The sequence below is a fragment of the Ictalurus punctatus genome, chromosome 13 (genome assembly GCF_001660625.3).
Source record: "Ictalurus punctatus breed USDA103 chromosome 13, Coco_2.0, whole genome shotgun sequence".
NCBI lineage: Eukaryota > Metazoa > Chordata > Actinopteri > Siluriformes > Ictaluridae > Ictalurus > Ictalurus punctatus.
In genome coordinates, this window is record NC_030428.2 from 5,410,166 (window position 1) to 5,431,241 (window position 21,076).

The 21,076-nt window shown below is 38.7% G+C and overlaps 1 protein-coding gene across 3 annotated transcripts in view; it reads right to left on the reverse strand.

The window, feature by feature from the left end:
* Positions 1–98: 98 nt before the first annotated feature.
* si:dkey-191m6.4 (rho GTPase-activating protein 22) overlaps positions 99–21,076 on the reverse strand; it is a 28,955-nt gene continuing 7,977 nt past the window's right edge. The window contains exons 3-10 of one of the 3 annotated variants that reach the window (XM_017483801.3): positions 15,617–15,704; positions 7,778–7,906; positions 4,181–4,388; positions 3,258–3,390; positions 2,997–3,070; positions 2,782–2,903; positions 1,700–2,594; positions 99–1,579 (exon numbers count right to left, since the gene is read on the reverse strand). In XM_017483801.3, coding sequence (XP_017339290.1) covers positions 1,357–1,579; positions 1,700–2,594; positions 2,782–2,903; positions 2,997–3,070; positions 3,258–3,390; positions 4,181–4,388; positions 7,778–7,906; positions 15,617–15,704 — 1,872 coding nt within the window. In that variant the 3' untranslated portion in view covers positions 99–1,356. Of the gene's footprint in view, positions 1,580–1,699; positions 2,595–2,781; positions 2,904–2,996; positions 3,071–3,257; positions 3,391–4,180; positions 4,389–4,602; positions 5,238–7,777; positions 7,907–9,991; positions 10,826–15,616; positions 15,705–21,076 lie in introns of those variants that run through there. The other 2 variants (XM_017483802.3, XM_017483803.3) reach the window with 2 other exon arrangements.

The window sequence follows — 21,076 nt, forward strand, 5'->3', positions numbered from 1 at the left end:
ATCCTCACATTTTATTGGCCATTAAGAAACAGTGTTGTGTAAAAAAACAAACAAAAAAATACATCTATAAATATTTCTATTTTCCAGTTTTCCGTTTAATTGCACATATTTGTGTACAGATACATAGCACCACATTAACTGGTCAGCGATTCAAAAATATGAATAACACTTAAGCACATTGAGATGGATTGTGTATGACATCCTAATATGCTCGACAGTCATTTTAAAAAAAATTAAAATAAATAAAAAATAAAAAATTGTTCGGAGTATATCCAGAAAAAGACTTTAGTGTAAGAAACTACTGAAGCCAGAGGAACATTCTGTAATTTGGTCAACAGATAATAGAAGTATTAGAAATACTGGATGCGAAGCAACAAAACATCCATTGCACATATGGCCGTGTGACATATTTATCACTTCCAGTTGTAATACAATAGATTTATAAACACTGACCGCTCCTTTATATGAAGGTATAACATAAAGGGATGTAACAACTTTCATAGGTGTTACTCAAATATTATTACTTCAGTGCCTGATTTGAACACATCCAACATGAAATATACACAGCGCAGCCCTGTAATGATTTTGCACACTATAAAATAAATTCAAAATTCTAAATCAATCAACCAACACAGTGAACACATTCTTATAACATTATATTAACCTCTAATCACTTTCTTAAATATCTCATAAAATCTGAGAATAACCCATATTTCCCATGTAAGATGTGTTTTACATTGACTTTAACTCTCACAAGTCCTTTCCTTTTAATATATAATAATACACCACATGAAATGTTTCCAATATTAATTCCAAAACTGGGAACTATTCTAGTCAAGCAAACCAGGTGATAGTTTTCCAACACAAAATCTCCACAAAGGCACTGTCATTACAATTCTTACTTTTTTTCTTCCAGGGTAGAGGTCACACTTTATGTTCCCAAACCAAATAATGCCTGCAATTTATATAGGCTTTGGTTATGAATGATGATGTTGCATTAGTTGGTGAACTGTCTCTTTACCTGGACTAAGAGCCAGACAAAACAGCTGTAAGTGTAAACAACTGGCTAAATAGCCTAACATTACTGGTAGGAACTGGCTACCCTAACATCCACAGTGATATGTTGTAGACCTTGGTGAGTAAGGCCTTGTGTCCATCCTTACATATTCTGTCGTCCTTTAGGTCCTGGTCAAGACAATCATGTAACATGAGGTTAGAGAAATAGTCATGGAATAAACATGGAATTTCAGTCCACACACTTCCAGGGAGACCTGAGGAAATGCAGAGACAGTACTGCCCACAGTTACCACAGACTGGTTTGTGGATCATTTCCATCATGCCCTAAACACACAGAAACTAAATGTCACTTGTTCTTGTTCCAAGAGCCAGATCCCCAAGTGTAGAAAAGAAGTCCTCCATTTCTTTTTCCAGGAGTCGATTACGATTTTCGGCATCCTCCCGGGCCCTTTCAGAGTTCCTCAGTTTGATTTCTAGCATTCTTTGTTTCTTTCTTTCCTGTTCCATGTCATGCTCTAATCTTTCCATCTGGACGTGGAGCAGTGCACTTGACTCTTCCAGCCTGCAGAGTGGAAAAAAAGGAGTCAAGGAAACTTTAACAAAATAGATCCTTTTTAGAGACAATTAGGAGTCTTAATTAGGGATACAGTTATGGATGACTATTTAAAAGTGTAAGACTTACTTGTTGATTCTGGTTTCATAAACCAGTTTCTGACTCTGCAGTTCCTCTTTCAGTGCTGCTACCACACTGACCAATGATGAGGAGCTTTCATCATTGTCCTCGGCCATGACTGTGATGACTGGCACTACATTATTTATATTGGTGTCACTGCTGCAGGTTGACACCATATTGCCACTAGCATCCTCTTGCTCTATGTCGTTTACTTCATCCATTGTCGGTTCTGGATCAACAGAATTTTCATCTGACTCTGTCCTGTTGTCTGCCTCTACGTTGTCACTTCCCGACACTGAGATCTCGCAAGATAAGGTGGACCACTGAGAGCTGTCTACACTGGGAACACTTCCAGGGCTTGATGAGTATGTGACGTTGTCATAGGTTGACAGTCTTTGGGACGACCCAGAATCCTTTGCACGTTCACCTGTGGAAGTACGACGGTGCCCTCTCAATGATGAGAGTCCGTTCATGAGCCAGTTCCCACTGGAGACATTGCTCACATCTGCTGATGGACCAGCAGTTTTGGCAGGTTGTTGTCGTGGTGAGGAACCTTTGAAAGTATATTTCCAGGAAGGTAATGTTTTGGCTTGCTTGCTTGGACTGATTGCTGTCTCAGCTTTTCCTTGAGAGACTGATTTAGGAGATGGACCTGCTGGAATACCATCCAGGGATGAGGTACTACTGCTGCTGGGGTTGTCACTAGTGTTGGGGTTCTTCCCAGGAGGTGTCAGGCTTTGGAGATCTTCCTCAGAGATCCAGCCAACAAGGTTGGACTGCTGGTGGTGCTGGCACTGAGGTCTCACCTCCATGGAGACTTCAGGAGCTTCAAGCTCCTGATCAGGATACAGCTGATCATGTTTGCTGATAAGTACAGTCATGAGATGCTGGACCAAGGAGGTTCCTGCAAAATGTAATGGGAAAATTTCGAAGGAGCTTTACTTCCACACTGTCAAAGTAAAAAAATACTACAAACTGTGGTCTGAAATGAAAAGACTTTAGTGCAATGTCTGTCATCAGATCAAATTTAACCCCGAGACACAATTAGAGAAGTAATGAATTTACTTTTTCAATTGATGACCAAAGCGTACCTTCCATGATAGCTACTGGGTCCTCCATTTTAGGACGAAGAATGTTTGGTCCAAACACAGTGGCCAAGTTCTGTACACTCATTTTGTTTTCACCCGCGTGTGACTGTACTTCATCAAGGAACCTAAACGTTCAGACACAAGAAATATTTTACTATGTTGGGGGGAAATTGGTTCAGTATTTTACTTAGCTCCCAAAGCCTGTACTATGGACATACTTGCAAATATATTTAAGGAGGTTGTAGTTAGCAGAGGGAAGAGTCTTCACTTGCTGCCCTAATTCTTGTAGTCCCTGTGAATAGTGGTGGCACAAAATGTAAACGTGCAGCCTTGGTAAAGACTATGTTGCATCACAAGGTTAATTCCACCACAGCAGTTGTGACAGCAATGTTTGCATAACACCACAACTGTCCATGCTAGCAGCTCCTTGTTTGGCTAAAGGGGATAGCTCTAGCAGATCATTACTGATAATTACTTACCTCCTCTTCATCTTTGGCCAGAAGCTGAGCACAAGTAAGAAAACCGTCATACTTGCAGAAGGGGATGACTGGCTCAGGCAGCTCTCTGAGGTAGAGCTTCAGCAGGGAAGCCACAGTGTGGACATCAGTGTTACTACGGATGGTTTAAGTGTTAGTCGTAATAGTTTATGAACATTAGTCATGAACATTAGAACATTCATTCATCCATCTTAAGTAACCATTTTGTCATGATCTGGATCATGATCTCGGTAACACGTTCTGAGGAGGATATATACCCAGGTTGGGATGCCAGTCCATTGCAGGACACCATGAACACACACATTCACACACTTAATCATACCTATGGGCAACTTAGCAAAGCCAGTTCAGCTGCTGGTGCAGGGGTGTCCAATCTTATCTGCAAAGAGCGGGTGTGGGTGCAAGTTGTCGTTCCAATCAAGCAGAAGCCACACCTGATTCCACCTGTTTAATTAGTTGATCTCGGCTTACAGTAAACTATCAGGTATGGCTTCGGCTTTGTTGAAATGAAAACCTACACCCACACCGGCCCCTTCTGGATAAGATTGAACATCCCTGTGCTGGCAAGTTTTTGGGATGTGGAAAGAAACTAGACAACCCAGAGGAAACCATGTGGACATTGGGGAGAACATATGAAACTCCACACAGACAATAACCCATAATCAGAATCTAACCAGGGACCGCCCAGTCATTATTGTCAATATACATACAATAAATATAATACAAAATTATAGACAAACAGCATAATACATACAAAGACTATCCCGTTAGCACAGACTATATCTTTTCATTTTATTGCAATCCAATTCATTACAAAATTTCATTCCAAAATATCTCAGTAAGTTACTGGTGATAAAAATAGTAAGAGATACTGATACACAAATTCTGACCCAAAAATTCTGTACCTGTCAAACTGAGGTTTCTCTCCACAGTCAAAAGCATCCTGAAGCTCTTTGACCAGGTTGGCCTGACCTGGCATCCTGAAGAGACCCTCCTCATCGAGTCCTCGCTCTCTAATAAAATTCACACACTGCTCGACTAAAAGTGGGGCAAGTCGAACGCCAAATTTTTTTTCGTACTGGACTGTGTCCTCCAGGCCTTGTCCAAAAATTCCTATCAAAAAAAGTACGAAACAGAAGACAGCCGATGCTATTACATTTGCAGTTAAATGTAAAGAAATACGTACCCTTCAATATTTGGCTAATACATGCATGTAAATTCTTTAGGATATTATGTTTCTGTAACACAAATATAATATAAGGCCTCATCTAAACAGCATTTGAAAAATCCTGCGAAAAACCTGCTCTTCTTAATCTGATGTACAGACCATACTTCTGATGATACAGCCGGTGTGCAGCACCGTTGTCAAAGTTGTCAAAGACTGGGCAAAAATCATAGTAGTTCAAAGAGGAACATGAACTACAAAAGAACAACTGTTCTTCAGGGACAAAAAATGGCATATTTTTGATTTTCTTGAACATCTGGTCATCGGTTTCCCATTCCTGTGTGTCGCATAGTGCTCGTCTTGACGAGTGAGATAGAAATAGCACGCAGGCACGTTGACAGAGTCTGATCTATCAGAGATTAAAAGCAGACGGAAAGTTTTAAAATGAAAAGTTACGGAAAAAGAATGGATTCGAGATGTAGTCCTTATTACGTAACACACCGGTTTATTCCTTTGAGGAAAATCGGCGGCTGGCTAATGAACACCGTGGCGTCAGTGCTATTTCTGTAAGTGGGGAAGTCAGAAACATTCCTGACACTCGCTGGTAAGAGAATATCTCTCTAGTCCTACTTGGAATATACGCTATATTTAGTATACGTGAGATCTGCATTTTAATTGTTGTAGGTCTACAAGTCCAGCGCCACTAAGAATAGTTAAAATGCGAGCAAATGTTCAGTCTTCATTTAAGTTTTAATTGCAAGAAGCAGGATTTGTTTGATATGATATACACACAGAACATTACAACCCTATGCAGATAACACAATGCCGCTATCTGTATCTGTATCCATGACTGTACAGATGACATACCGGCTTCACTTTTAAACCCCTTTTACGACGTCCATCCGTATACAATCATTGATCTGTATCCATGTAGGGCTCCAGAGATTTGTATCTGTATTCAGATTTAAAGCAGAGGAAGGCATGACCTAAATCGGAAGGGTTTTTGTGCGGTTATATTTGTTTATTTGATTTCCCACTTTATAATTTTTATTTATTTATTTTTTTTTAATACAAAAAAAAGAGTGCCTTCGATTTGTGTCTGTTTATAATTTGGTACTATCCCTATTTCCTTTCATAAAATACAGGAGTGTGTATTACATGTCTAGTTCACAAAACATATGTTAAACTATAGATACCTTAACTTACTATTAATACCATAGTATTTGCAACCCAATCTGAGGATAAGGAGTCACCATCACACACTAGTCTGTGAGTGTGAGGATATTCTAGTGAGGAAATACGTCCGACATTGTATCGTTTGCCAGAAATCCATTTTAATGAATTTAAAAGGGCTCGGCACACTGGTGTTTTATTTGATAAGCGCATATAAACAGATTATACAAGACCCCCCCCGCCATATTTTTCTTTAAGCAATGGCTTTTTTCTGGCAACTCTTCATTTTAAAGTGGCAGATACTCTCTCATCTCTGCTGTGGATCTTTGCAGCTTCTTCAGTGTTATCTTTGGTGTGTTTGCTGAATCTCTGATTAATACCCTTGGTGAGTTTTGATGGGTGACCTTCTCTTGTCAGGTTTGTAGTGGTGCCATATTCTTTATATTTTGTAATAATGGATTTAATAGTGCGCTGTTGGATGTTCAAAGTTTGGAATATTTTTTTCCAACTCCAGCCTGATCTGTTCTTCTCCACAACTTTATCTCTGACCTGTTTGGAGAGCTCCATGGTCTTCATGTTGCTTAGTGGTGTTGCAGACTCAGGAGCCTTTCAGAACAGGTGTATTTATACTGGCATCATCTGACAGACCATGTGACGCATTCATTGCACACAAGTGGACATTAATAGACTAATTTTGTGAATTCTGAAGTTAATTGGTTGGACCGGAGGGGTTTCATAGCAAAGGGGGTGAATACATACGCACTCACTTTTCAGTTTTTACATTTTTTTTAAACCAGGTTTTTAAACAATTTGCACTATTTTGTTAGGCCCATTACAACATAAAATCCAAATAAACATCCATTTGAATTCCAGCTTGTAATGCAACAAAACATGAAAAACACCAAGGGGGTGAATACTTTCCCAAGGCGTGTGATTGTGTCTGGTTTTGGTGTTTCTATTTGTTCTTTGTTTGTGACTGTATGACTCTGAGGGAAATAGGATGTTTCTTCTGTCTATGCTGCTGATGACAGTTTAGAGGAGCCTCAGTGTTGACTTTCTGATTTATTATGTTTTGTTGACAATGGCAGGATAAAAGAAGGGATTCCATGATGGTAGAGATACGAGGGAGTAGGGTGTCTGTGCAACTTTTAAAAATATTATTTTACAAAGTAGCGTGGGACGGATACAGACGGAAGAAATTTTCCACTAAATGACCACTGAAAAAATAGTTGTAAGGCACATTTCAACCACATGACATTTTGCAAAACCTCAGGTACTGTAATGTTCACCATGGTCACACACCCCCCCCCCCCCTCCCCCGAGACCACCATATATACTATATGGTGTTGTATTTACACTGGGGGTAGTTTTGGTTTTCATGTTGAATTCCCCTTGCCTTACCCTGTCTTTCCGTAGTCTAGTCCATTGTTTAAGTTTTTATAGTTTTTGGTTATTTTTGGTTGTTTTTTCATTAAAGACTGTTTGCACTTGCATCCAACTTTCTGGATTTCATGATGGGTACTATCGGCATGTATCCACTGAAGAAACTGGGACCAGTTTAACCTCCATGCCTGTGGATTCCTGATACATTAGAGGCATTTTTCTGCAGATCAGAATAATTAAACAGTATATATGCATACAAAAATACATTTTAGAACCAGGATAAAGCCAGGAATGAGTAATTACTGTAGAAAAAAAAAATGTATAGAAATATATAAATTAGTTTTGCTCACTTCAGTATTACATTTCATTACAGTAGTAAAAGATTAAGCGTGCATACACACTTAATGTATAATATGCACATGTACACCAAGTTTACTTTTTATAAATCTCAATGCATGTGTGTGGGGAATGGCTATTAATGTGTCTGTTGGAGCTTGTAGTTTAAATCCGAGTTGGCTGTAAGTTTCCACAACACCTCTGTTGTTTTTTTTTTTTGCACAATTGGAATGTAAAAATGTATTTTTTTTTGGAAAAAAAAAAAAAAAAACTTTTTATCTGTCCCTGAGAGGTGGGTTTATTGTTAAAAAAAAAAAAAAAAAAAAAAAAAACCCAGCTGAACCTCGTGGCACAGTTATAAAGACAAGTTGGCTGTGATCAGGTAAGCAGGTTACCCCGGCCTCTCTGTTTTTGATCACCAGAACTATTTTCTCCAGGTATTTACCTCCTCCTAAAGGAGCCCATATGACTCGCCTGATCGCCTTCACCCAGTCGTCCACATCATTCTGGGAGTTAGCCATGAGCAAAAAGGTCTCATGGCTCACAGGGGTCTTGTCTTTTTCACCAGCTGCACCTGAAAAACAGATTAAACCGAAAATTTTAGAATGGCAGTACACACATTAGATTTGACTTTTATTTTATTTACACATATTATAGCAAATGTAAGTAATTTATATTTCTGAAGAAACTGGAACCAGTTTAACTTAAGACACATTTTAATCCACATGATGTGTCACCTTTACTATGTCTTAATCGGCATTGTAACTGTCCTTAAAAGTGCTATTTATAGCTTTCATAAATCATCAATCACAAATCCAATGTTCAAAAGAATAAATAAATATATCAAAAGAAACATCCACATTGTCTGATAATCACACGGATGTAAACAATAATAAATCAAAAATAGCCTAAGTGTGGAGCTGATCGTTTACTTGTACATTAAAAAGCAGGTTGATGTATCACCACCAGATGGCTCTGCTCTCCATGTAAAAGGTTGCAACACACACACACACACACACACACACACACACATTATTTGCATAATTTATTATGACAGTATAATAAATTTACAGTATATTATAATTACAGTCTATCTATCTATCTATCTATCTATCTATCTATCTATCTATCTATCTATCTATCTATCTATCTATCTATCATTCATGTAAAAACACGACAACTTTTATTCAGGTAAAAGGGCTACAAAGAGAATCCCTAGTATAACACTGCATTTTCTGGACATTCAGTCAGAAATCTATAGCAATTTCAAAAAGATCCAGCCATCCATTTTCCATATCACTTATCCTACACGGGGCCATGGGGAGCCTGTAGCCTTTCCCAGGGAAGTTAGGGCACAAGGTTGGGGGCACCCTAGACGGGGTGCCAACACATCACAGGGCACAATCGCACACATTCACGCAATTTAGAGATGCCAATCAGCCTTCAACGCATGTCTTTGGATTGTGGAGGAAACCAGAGTCCCCTGGAGCACGGGGAGAACATGCAAGCTCTGTGTACACAGGGTGGAGGCAGGAACCCCCAACCCTGGAAATGTAAGGCAAACATGCTTACCACTGAGCCACCATGTCCCCCAAAAGTAACACACGCCCACAGCACAGACCCAGAGTTGTTCATTTCTCACTGTGTTGAGGCGTTCGAATGCCATCTGTCCTCTGTGAGTATTACATAATGCACACACTCACAATGTGTGGAGCAATTTGCAATGTAATTGGACTATATTATCTCCAATCGACCTGTATATTAGGAAAGTGCCAGAATTGTACCATATCAAATCGATATTTGGTGTGCCCACCCTTTGCCTACATAAACTGCATCAATTCTCTTGGTTACACTCATGTACTTTTATAATCAAATTGGCTGGTAGATTATTTCTAGCCTCATGCTCAGTGATGTTTCATCTGAAAAGTGCTCAAGTACTACATTCATTCATTCATTCATCTCCAGTAAATGCTTTATCCTGGTCCGGGTCGAGCTGGATCCGGAGAATATTGGATATGAGCTGGGAACACACCCCGGATGGGATGACAGTTTATTGCAGGGCACCATTTAGAGCCACCAATACACCTTCCAGCATGAGAGGTGGGAGGAACCCAGAGAACCCAGAGGAAATCTACTGGATATGGGGAGAACGTGTAAAACTACACGCCATATATTTTTTCTTTAACATTACATTTTTTGGAAAATTAAATATTGGACATCTAAAATTTGGTCTTTTTCATTCACACACTAAATCAGACAACATCAAAAATGCATAGAACAATAAAGGATGCCTAAGACGTTTATACGTACCTCATATCTATAATAACAATCCTTCTTGTCTTATAAAGAATGTTTATTTGTAAAACTAAAATCATTGTTGTATTACCTCAAACGCTAACATACAGTTATAGTGCAGAATTATTATTTTCATTCAGACTGGATGAAAAATATTGAACCCCAAGCATGGGAAAAGCTTTCTGTGTATTTCCATAAATATTTGTTATACTGATACTAATCAAGATAAAATATGAGATATAATGGGTATTTTAAAATAAACACTACAGTTGTATGGATGTAATGTGAAAAGAGACGGTTCATAGGTCATCTATTGCTGCGCAGTAAACACTTCTCTAAATATTATTAGAAATATTAACTGTACCTTGTAGTGATTTGTTCCTTCTTCGCTTGCAGCAGTTATGCCCCATACTGTGCTGGGTGAAGACCTGGCACAGTTCTACACAGGGACCATGCCAATCACTGGAGCTTGTGTCCCTCGTACCCCAACCCAGAATGGGTATGAGTCAAGCCGGCTCAGTAGAAACCATTTGGAACTGTTTGTGCCAAATCATTTTCATGTAAACGTCGAACAAGAAGTCTCCATTCACAAGCCATTACTTACTTCAATGGACTAGATAGTAGTTCATGCAACCCTTTAAATCAAATGCTGTTTGCTCTTGTGTGTTGACGCAATCTCCTCGGTCAATCCTTTTCAAACAATCGCTTAGCTTTAACAAAAGCATATAAAAACAAAAACGGCAGACCAATCAATCCAAGAGCACTTGACTGGATGACACCCCTTTTTCCCGAGCCTGTCCTGGAGCTACTGTCTTTCGTTTTCTGCTGAAGCATTTCCTCTTCTCGGTCGTGTGAGTGTTGAACGGGTTAAGCAGATGCTTCACTGTCACAGTTACACTCTGTAAGTTTAAAGCCTACGTTTTGAGGGAAATTCCCGTCAGCCTGCTGGCTTTTCCCACTGGTTTCACCACCCTCTCGTCACTGGCACCACAGTAATGAGCAGTGCCATTGTTGCTTATATTCTATGCATATTGATGAAACAGACTCCCCTCCCTGGCTTGTGCTTCACATCCATGTAAAATCCGACTTCCTAAAACGTAGCCTGGCTCATTGTCCAGAAGGCATAACTTCTCAGGAATAATACTTAAATAAATGTTTTGAACTGAGAGAGGAGTTTCGATAAATTATGTGTTCTTACTATTTTGATTTATGAAGTTTTATATGAAAATTTTATATGAATTTACTCAGAAGAATGTCTACATGATTAATAAAAATAGATAAAACAAAAATTTACAGGCTTTCACAGTGGGTGAAAAATGTTTTTTGAATTGTTGAGGTGGATAAGTTGGCTACAAGGTGATGCGAGCAGATTTTGCAAATATATCATAATGCAGTAATTGTGTATTTTAGTCTCCTCATGCCTAAAATTACATCATACCATAGTATGTTTTAATGGTATGTTTAATTAGTGTACTGCCATAAGCAACTATATTATGTATAGTGGTGTACCCTCATTTACTATTATTTAGTACAGTAGCTGGCAAATGCATAGGTAGCTAGCCATTTATAATCACTTCCCATACCTTGTACTTAGTGTATGCCTACACCTAGTAAACTGACTTTAAATTCAGTTCATGGCTATGATTCAGAGGCGTTTTTGGGATGGGGGTGTATGGGTTTTTTTTGGGGGGGTTTGGACCCCCCTGATACGTCCAAATGCCTATTCATGTCAGGTTAACATGTCACACATGCAGTGCAGCAAAATGCGCTACAGTGATATCCATAAAAGTTTGACAACCTTTTCATTACACTTCATAACAGAAGTATCTTTTAATTTTCTTTAATCACATTTAGTGAGAATTTATATATCGATTTAATCCTGTTTCTCAATCAGGATCATGCATTTTTCCTGTTTCTGTTTGAAAGCTACTAACCACCTCTGGGCGTAGGAATTTGGAGGTATCAGTTGATGAAGTACTAGGGTATTACTGAGGACTTTTTAAAGGTAAGATATCCATTTCCTCCTGTTATTTGAACCATTTTCAGTGAAACCATCATAAAGGTATTAATTACTGTATGTTGATGGTAGATTGTGACTTTAATAATTAATTACCATTGAATGTTTCTACTACTGTATGGCATCCATCTGAAATGCATGAGCATGTCAAACTTATCAGTTTAACTATATAGTTCACGCAGTGATTTCATTTAATATATTAACTCATCCACATGAAATTAACTCCACTGTATGCCACTGCTGTGATTGGCTGGTGTTCTTTTGAGTGAGTAATCTTGCTACCTTTCCTCAGTATGTTTACACTGATGGAAACACTCAACAATTCACATTCACACCTGTCCCTTTTTTTCTGTTTAAGAAATGCACATACATTTTGCAAAACGTTTTTTAGAAACATGTACGGTGTTTATAATTCACCATTTACTCATGCCGTTAGGTTTTCCTTTTAACCTCACACACGGAAAATAGAAGACAAGTTAATATATCGAGTGAGGGAGAGTAACATTAAAAGCTTGTGCTGGTTTTTAGGCTGGAAGTTAAAGAGAATATCTATCAGTGTGTGTGTGTGTGTGTGTGTGTGTGTGTGTGTGTGTGTGTGTGTGTGTGTGTGTGTGTGTGTGTGTGAGTGTGAATTGAAGGGAAAGAAACTGATGCAGAGCCAGGAAATAGTGTTAGCAACATCTGTGCTTTAGTTTAAATTGACTTTGTTCATAGTGTGTGAAAATGAGATTCAATCTCTGCAGCACTGGGACTACTAAACATATTCCCTTTCAGATATCACTGCACATTTAATCATTCCTCGAGGCTTACACTGTATATTCCAGTTGGACTACTTTGTACTATTGTATCATTTCACACTCTACAAAAACACAAGCTGATTCTTTTCGAAACATAGAGGCTATTAACACCTTTTCGCTTCTATTACAATGATGATATTATATAATCTAATCATTGTCTTAGGCTGACACATATTTTGTAATGCTCAGTGTGGTACCGAGTGCTCAGCATCCACTGTTTAACTCTAATTATTATCATCATCTTTTCCCCTCAGTGTGGTTCTTAATCACTGTCTCTATCAGATTGGACTACTCAATATAATCTACTGATCACATCCGACCAAGGTCCCTTCACAAACGTATGGAAAAAATAAAAGAACATTTATATTATCTGTGTCTGTTTGTAGGAATAAACACGATGGGGCCTGCTGTTATAGGAAATTAATCAATAACAGAGAGGTGATACAGTTATAAAGCAGAGTTGTTGTTACTATCCCCCAAGTTGATTATTTTCCAATAACAGCACACCCTAAATTGTTTATTTATTTATATTTCAGCATTTTTTAAAAATCTTTTAAAGAATGACACCTCATACATTTTTTTTTTGTTATCAGTTTGTATTTGCAGGTTGCAATTAATGTTGTTAGTTAATCCCTTTTACCACCTTCATTTTAAGAGGCATAAACAGTCATTCTCTCACCAGCTTCTCGTCCTTTCTTTCTCTCTCTTGAAATTAAAATGACAATTAAAAAAAAAATGCAAAGAAAATGCAAAACATAATAAATAATAATTCAAATAACAAATAAATAATTCAAAATGTCTCCTTACCGAAAATGTCAACATATCAACAATTATTCACATTCTTAACTCTGTTTATGTGGAACGTTTGTCCTAAAGTGTTTACCAGAGATGTTATTATAGACAGTTAATCAACACTCTTTGACCAAACAGAATGGAAAACCCAACAGTGGTGAGGTATAAGGTAAATCAATTTGGTGCAATTATTTCATATATCTCAATTGGTCTTTTTTTTAATAGCATCCAAAGTCTACTATTAATATAATAATACAGTAATAATACATACAGTAAGTTATAAAGGTGTTTGAATAAATTGACCTTATTTGCCACTATTACAAATGTTAACAGATTTGCATCTCAAAATATAACCCTAGCCTCTTTCTTATTGGATGGATGGCCTGTGTTTGGCATTGGTTGCTGTCTCACAGCAGTCTGCACTGCTTTATTGAAAACTGTGAAATAAAATAGTTTTAAGTGGATTACTAAAGGAAAAGAAGGAGATTGTGTAAGGTGCTTTCACACAGGTTTAGAGCAAATTCAGTATGCTATGAACACTGATAGGGTTTGTAGAGGTTGAAGTGGGTTAGCTGATTTCGAGGTGTGTATTAACAGTATACAGGTGTGCTTTAGTCATGGTAGCCCGGCAATGTGTTTGTCTTCAAATGAATGCTTAGACTCTCAGAACGGATGAATGTCATGCTGTGCCATATTTACTCATCATAAATTTAACACACATACACGCATGACTACAATAAATGGGATGAGGAGTAAATGTGTTAGTCCATTATAGCCTTTAGTAAGTATAGAATCAGGACAAGACTCTCCTGTCCATCCTCTTGATTCTTGGAATTCATGACACAGCATGGAAATGGTTTGCTTTCTACGTGTAGTGACAAGGAGGTGGATCCACTTCTGCTCCACATAGACTTTTTTACCGGCGTCCCATAAGGCTCATGCTGGGTTCTCTTCTGTTCTCCCTCTCACATGGGTTTTCATATCATTGCTATGCTGATGACACTCAACTCATCCTCGGTCCTTTCCTCCCTCCGACACCCATGTTTCCACACAGATCTGAGCATGTCTGGCAGCTCATCATCTGAAAAGTAACCCCAGCAAAACCAAGCTGCTGTACATCCCTGGAAATGTCAAGATCTTGTGATCTCCCTGGACAACTCTCAGATCTCATCATCTGTCACTGCACACAACCACTCGATATCCAATGCGAACCAACTGTCCTTCTCGCTTCGCATAGCTAAACTGACACACTCATTCCTGTTCCTCCTCTACAACATTCGGAGGACCCAGACATTTCTTATCCACTGAGGCCACTCAGGTACTTGTTCATTTTGAGAATGAATTGCACCTCATTCCTGGCAGGTTTGCATCTGTGTGCCATCCAAACTCTGTAACTAATCCAGAATGCAGCTGCAAAATTTGTTTTTAATCACTCCAAGTTCTCCAAAATATCCCCATTGCTATGCTCCATCCACTGGCTTCTTGTAGCTGCCCACATCAGTTTTAAAACACTGATGCTTGCCGAAAAAGCCAAAAATGGCCCACTTAGAGAACTTACCACGCTATACTGATCCTCGCTCTGATCCTCTAGCACTGCTCACTCTCAGGGTACAAAGAAGGCATGCATCAAGGCTCTTCTCTGTCCTAGCACCTAGGTGGTTGGACAAACTTCCCCTGGCTGTCTGAATAGCAACGTCACTAGCTTCAACAGCTTGAAATGAAGACTAAAGACCTACCTTTTCACCAAGTACTTAAATCAGCATGTTTTTTAATTTAAAAAAGTAATTGTTTGTGTACCTTTTCATACTGTACTAACTTCTCCAACAGGGTTTTTTGACTGATGGTTCTCTCAGTCCCTGACCTAGTGACCTAGCATGAGGATATGTTTTTGATAGAGCCTACGGAGCACTTCTTTAAGTCACTCTGGATAAGGGCGTCTGTCAAATGTCACAAATTGTACTGCTTATCAGCATTGGGATGATGGCGAAATTGCTCAAACCTCATGTTCTGTTTACTAGAGCCCAGTGAATCATGAGGGCATTTTTCGATTTTATAAGACAACAGCAATGTATGTTTGTTTATGTATTGTGTATCTTCAGCTCATATATTCGCAATATTCCCATGCTTGAGGATGTCCTGAAGGCTGCTATGTGTGCTCAGGTGGGAGAGACTGTGACAGTGACTAAAATCACCTTTTTATTTCATTTTTCATATACACTCTCAGGGTAAAATAACCCGAATACAAAATAGACCTAGCGCAATAAACTTGATTATTGTTTTCGATTGTTAATTAATTATAGAAAAAAATAGGTTTCAGACCATCGATTGCACACCATGTTAAATGTTTTTTTTTAATATTCAGGTTTATATATTTCTTTCTTACCTGGGACAATCTCAAATAGATATCGGCCTGCTTCCTCAGGATTAGCTGTAAGCTCATTCACTTGGCTTCCCTTCAGTGAGATGCATCCCTGCAACGATTAAAAAACAAATCATTAGTATGTTTAAAAAGCACTGATACTTTAAATTTAAACACATTTGTTTATGTAATGGTGTTGCTTTTACACAAAATAAGCATTATTGTTGAGCCTTGCTAACCTGTGAATTTGGTTTTATTTGACTCTTCTTATGGGTTGAACGATCACGTTAAAGAAGTGTCTAATCTATTCAGGATGATTTCCTGTAGAATTAGCATCAGCACCTCATCTAGTCATACACTATTCTAGCAGACATAATGCTAAAGCTATTAACATCAGACGGTGGCAGAAAATGCTGTGTTTACACATATTTGCGATTAGTTCATTGTTGATTGTCATTGAGGGTCCATGATTTAACCAAACAAAGATGTCAGTACTTCAAGTTGCACAGTTGTATTTAATATAAATGCTAAATTTTATCACAGGGTTCAGACGTTCATTTATATCCAGATGTATCCTTGTTAGGGTCACGGTTGATCCCAACCCAGGAACACTAGGCATGAGACAGGAATTCACAACTGATGGGAGAAACTCCACACAGAAAGTAAATTGAAATAAGACTCAATCTGGAAACCCTGGAGCTGTGAGGCGTCAACGCTACCTGCTGTGCCACCATGCCGCCCCTAGGCTTTAAACTGAAGTACATGATTTATTTTCTGTGGTCGTTTACATTTACCCATTTCAAAGTCATGTTTATCTAAAGATACTTTAAAGCACGACAGAATATAACTTCAGCGCAAACAGAAAAAGGTTAAGGATCTTGCTCAAAGGCCCACTAGCGGTACTCTGACTGTCCTAAGATTTTAACTTACAACCTTCCAGTCACAAGCTGTGGCCAATTGTTTGGTTTGATTTAATGAGTATCCATCCATCCATTTTCTATACCGCTTATCCTTTTCAGGGTCATGGGGAACCTGGAGCCTATCCCAGGGAACATCTCGCACAAGGCAGGGTACACCCTGGACAGGGTGCCAATCCATCGCAGGGCACAATCACATACACACACTACAGACACTTTAGACATGCCAGTCAACCTACAATGTATGTCTTTGGACTGGGGGAGGAAACCGGAGTACCCGGAGGAAACCCCCACAGCACAGGGAGAACATGCAAACTCCGCACACACAGGGCCACGGTGGGAATCGAACCCCCGACCCTGGAGGTGTGAGGCGAACGTGCGAACCACTAAGCCACCGTGCACCTGAATTAATGAGTATGTTGTTGATTATTTGGCTGTTAACAATTCAAAATCCTTGCAGATTAGATAAAACAGGTGCAGTATGAAAATGGCGCTCCTTTTATCACAGCATGTAATTTCCCTGCACAGCTCACCACTTGGAATTCTATTGATTAAAGGCAGGAAAGCAGACTGGCTTGACATTTACGCACACACCCTGGGGAGTGAGGCATTTGTGACTGGTAGATTATTGGCAGGCTCTGATGAGAAGAGCTGTCTGTCATGCACTTCACGCAGGCAGAATGAGTTGCTTACAAAAACCGAATGTTATTGATTGGGCCATAGAACACTGACAGTTGTTAATGTCTGTATTTGTATTCTGAGGAAAATGTCAGTCATCTGGAAATGGTGATGGGTATGTTCAACCCACTGTCTGGAGCAGAATTACACAATTTATATGTGTGGTGGATGTATCCCAGCAGCTACAGCCCTCATACAGTACATACTGTAAATTGTGAATAGCTTCAACGTCTTAAAAGACAGAGGAAAAAAATTAGTACAGAGCCAAAACCTTAGCTCTTCCCATTTCCCAGTCACCAGACATTATCATATGACAGAGTAAAAAGCTAATATTCACAAAAAGTAAGCCATACACAAACCCCAAAACTATATCAAACACATTCTTGTATTAAAAAAACACAATATCAAATGTATTTTTGTATAAGGACAACCTATTTAATTTGGTCCATTTAAAGTTTCCTTCCAAGCCAAAACAACAAACAGCTTTACACTGTATCCAGAAGTACAATTTTAGCTGTAGTTTGGAGTGGTACAGAGTGTGATAATACACAACCTTGCTAGATAACCAAGCTGTGTTGGATGTCTTGTGTAATAAGCTGCCCATTATCCATGTTATACCATTGCCTACCCTATTAATTGAGAAGCACCAGTTTCATCTATTTGCACCAATAGTGCAGATGCAAAGGTTTACCGACAAAAATATCTCTAGTTCATTTCATTTTCAACTAATTTTCTTTGTATAGCACTTTTAACATTAGACACTGTCACAAAGCAGCTTTACAGAAATGTGGAAATTTAGATGGTCAGAAAAAGCTCTAGTCTGTCCAACATACCGGAGGTTTTTTTTTTGTGATTCTTAAGCCTGATCAGGCACCTTCTTTAGTCACAATGCAGTGTGACAAGAAAATGTTTAGAGGGAGCAAACTAGACATTCCTATTCCTCACTCACTCCTCACAACACATGTCGATCTGTCATAACTGCAATATTATCAAACTGAATATAAGCATAGAATGACAACGTTATGTTTTTCCAGAACACTCCCACTTGTTTTCAATGGAACCAGTATCCAGGATCTGCATGCGAACTCCAGAATCAGTAGATCAAGGGGTTGTCTCACTCTGACCCATTCAACAAAACCAACCTCCATCAGTTATCAAAACCTGTCAGACACCTCTCATTGGCCTAGGACATTTACTTAACCTGCTTGATACCAGTTCCAACTTCAGGTGTGGCACATGCTTGTCCAAGTTTACCTTCTCAGCAGCCATGAAGACAGAACCAAGTACCCCATCTATAGCACATTGTACCTCTGAATATCCACTAGTGTCAGAATGAGTATTCTCATACTCCAAACCTACGCTCCCAATGTTTATTGTACCAGATCCCACTGACAGTATAGCTTTAAAAACCTACTTTCAGATGTGAATTCATTAAGTATAAGATATTCATGAACCATTGAAACTTAGGCAAGCTCACGCTGGTGCCAGTGCTCTTCCAAACAACACTGACGGATTTGGTGAGTGCAATCAACTCACCTGGGGAAAAATAATGAGTGTGTTGAAACCTCTATGGGGATAATGCAGGATTCCAGTAGCTGTAGTGATTATTACCGGCTTTGAGATGTAATGGAAAAATTGGATTAAAATGTTAGTCACATGCTCTGTGATGACTCGTCATGGTGTATTCATTCTGTTATCTCAGGAGAGTATCAGGAAAAAAAAAAAAAGAAAGCCAAACAAAAAGCACACTAAACCTTCTGAAAACATGCCTAGTTTAGTGTATTCCTCAAAGACCAGCTCAAAGTTTGAATACAGACCATTAAGCAATGCTGCCCTTGTCTAGACCCCATCGATCAGATTACCAACTTATAGAAACCCTGCAGAATACCAGACCAGGTCAGGAACCCATAATTTAAACAAGATATCTGACTAATTACTGTGTCAGACACACCTGAATAGATGTGTGGCTGAGAAGGGGATTATGGCAAACATCACTGCTCTGCTTGTGCATTACAACGATTAGATCTTGGCCACGTTTGCCAAGATTTTTGGCCATGATTCTGAGAGGACAATGCTACAAGCAGCAATTAAAACTGTAGGCATAAATAGGCACTCCTGCTTCACACTGTAAACTCAAGAGCTAAGCATTTCAAGACCAGTGTCATCAAGAAGTTATTTGGTAAAATATCTACTGAGATAAAATAAATCCACTAAACCCATTAGTCAGGATGTTGGAATTTGACAGTCTAGCACTATGTCTAAGTCCATGTTTCACCCAGTCATTTTGTATGCCTCTCAGTCAACTATCAATTATTACCAACAATATTTACCATGTCATTATCTCATCCATCTGCTTATTACTAGATGTGAGCTTTGCTGTGTTGCCCTGAATACTACATAGATGCAAAGACATCCCTTGACATCAACATAACTGTTTAACTGTTCTATACCTACAGTAGAATGAGAGATGGGACCCATGCCCTGCCCAGCTTTCAAAAACCTGCCTTTTATTCATCAAGAACAATCTGTTTAAGGGTACAGCTGGTTAAAGACAAGTAGGAGGACCCATTGAACAGTGACAGGGAAACCTTTTTTAAAGAGTTTAACACCTAGAGCAGTAACCTTGGGCTTTCTCAGAAACAAAGATGGTCTGAGACTTGAAGAGGTATGGTTTACATTTCAAAGGGTAAGAAAGGGAACAGATATCTATGTTTCTATGTGCTGTTTCAGAAAAGTCAGACAGCTCAGACACTGAGGGACATTTGTACACACAACATGGGGCAAGGCTGTTGATCTTGCCACCTATTCATCCATAGAAGACAACATCCACACTAGTAAAGCAGGTCCCACTGAGCAACAAGGAGCTCTCTGTATATTTTGGGATGAGCTTCCCATTTAAAAAAGATATAATTAAAATTTCTCAAAGGGGGTTTGGTTAGAATTTGCAGGTAAAAAGTAAATAACATTTTAACGAATTGCTCAATCTTTAATCTTATTTGTCATACATCCCATGTATAGAAAGCCCTGCTGCAAAGAATCTACATTTGCTAACAGAATTCATCCACATACCGTAAGTTAGGTAGCTAGCTAACCTTCCATTTGCTAGACATTAGTTTTCTCATTTTCTCCTTTCCTATCTCAGACAAATGTTTTTTCACAGACCTCGGCATGCCAGGTGGATATCTCTATCTTTATCATGGATAGCAGCTCATCACCTGAAACTAAACCCCAGCAAGACTGAGTTACAATTCGTGCCTCTTCACATCAAGATATTGAGCTTATTTATTTATTTATTTATTTATTTATTTATTTATTTATTTATTTATTTATTTAGCTCATGATTTAAACATGATTTGGTCTTACACTGTCTGCTTTACAACATTAAGATGATCCAGTGCTTTCTCTCCATTGAGACCATGCAGGTCCTTGTTCAGTACCTTGTATCCAATGGACACATCCAAGGTCTCCCATAACACCCCATTGTTGTAGTCTGTTTCCTTTGCTGTATCAATTCTTCTCTACTTGTCCACTTCTTTAAATGCTAGATAATTAACTAGATTTAACCTGCCATTCACACAACCATATAATATAGAACAGAGATTTCCAAACTAGGCTCCGTGACCCCATGTTGGGTAACTTGATTTACAAATGGGGTCACAAGAGAAACTCACTAACCACTCTTTTGTTTCCGTCACAAGCAGACAAGCTACATATAAATGAGTAGAGTACATGTTATATTATTTTAGTCTTTTTCTGTATATTGACAAGCTGTACTAGCATAGTTCAGCAATAAAATGGACAAATGTCCATCTATGTCCACTAAACCAACTAACATTGTGTCTCAGATCAAATGCTTATGGATGATTCTAGACTGTTATTGAGTGTTAAC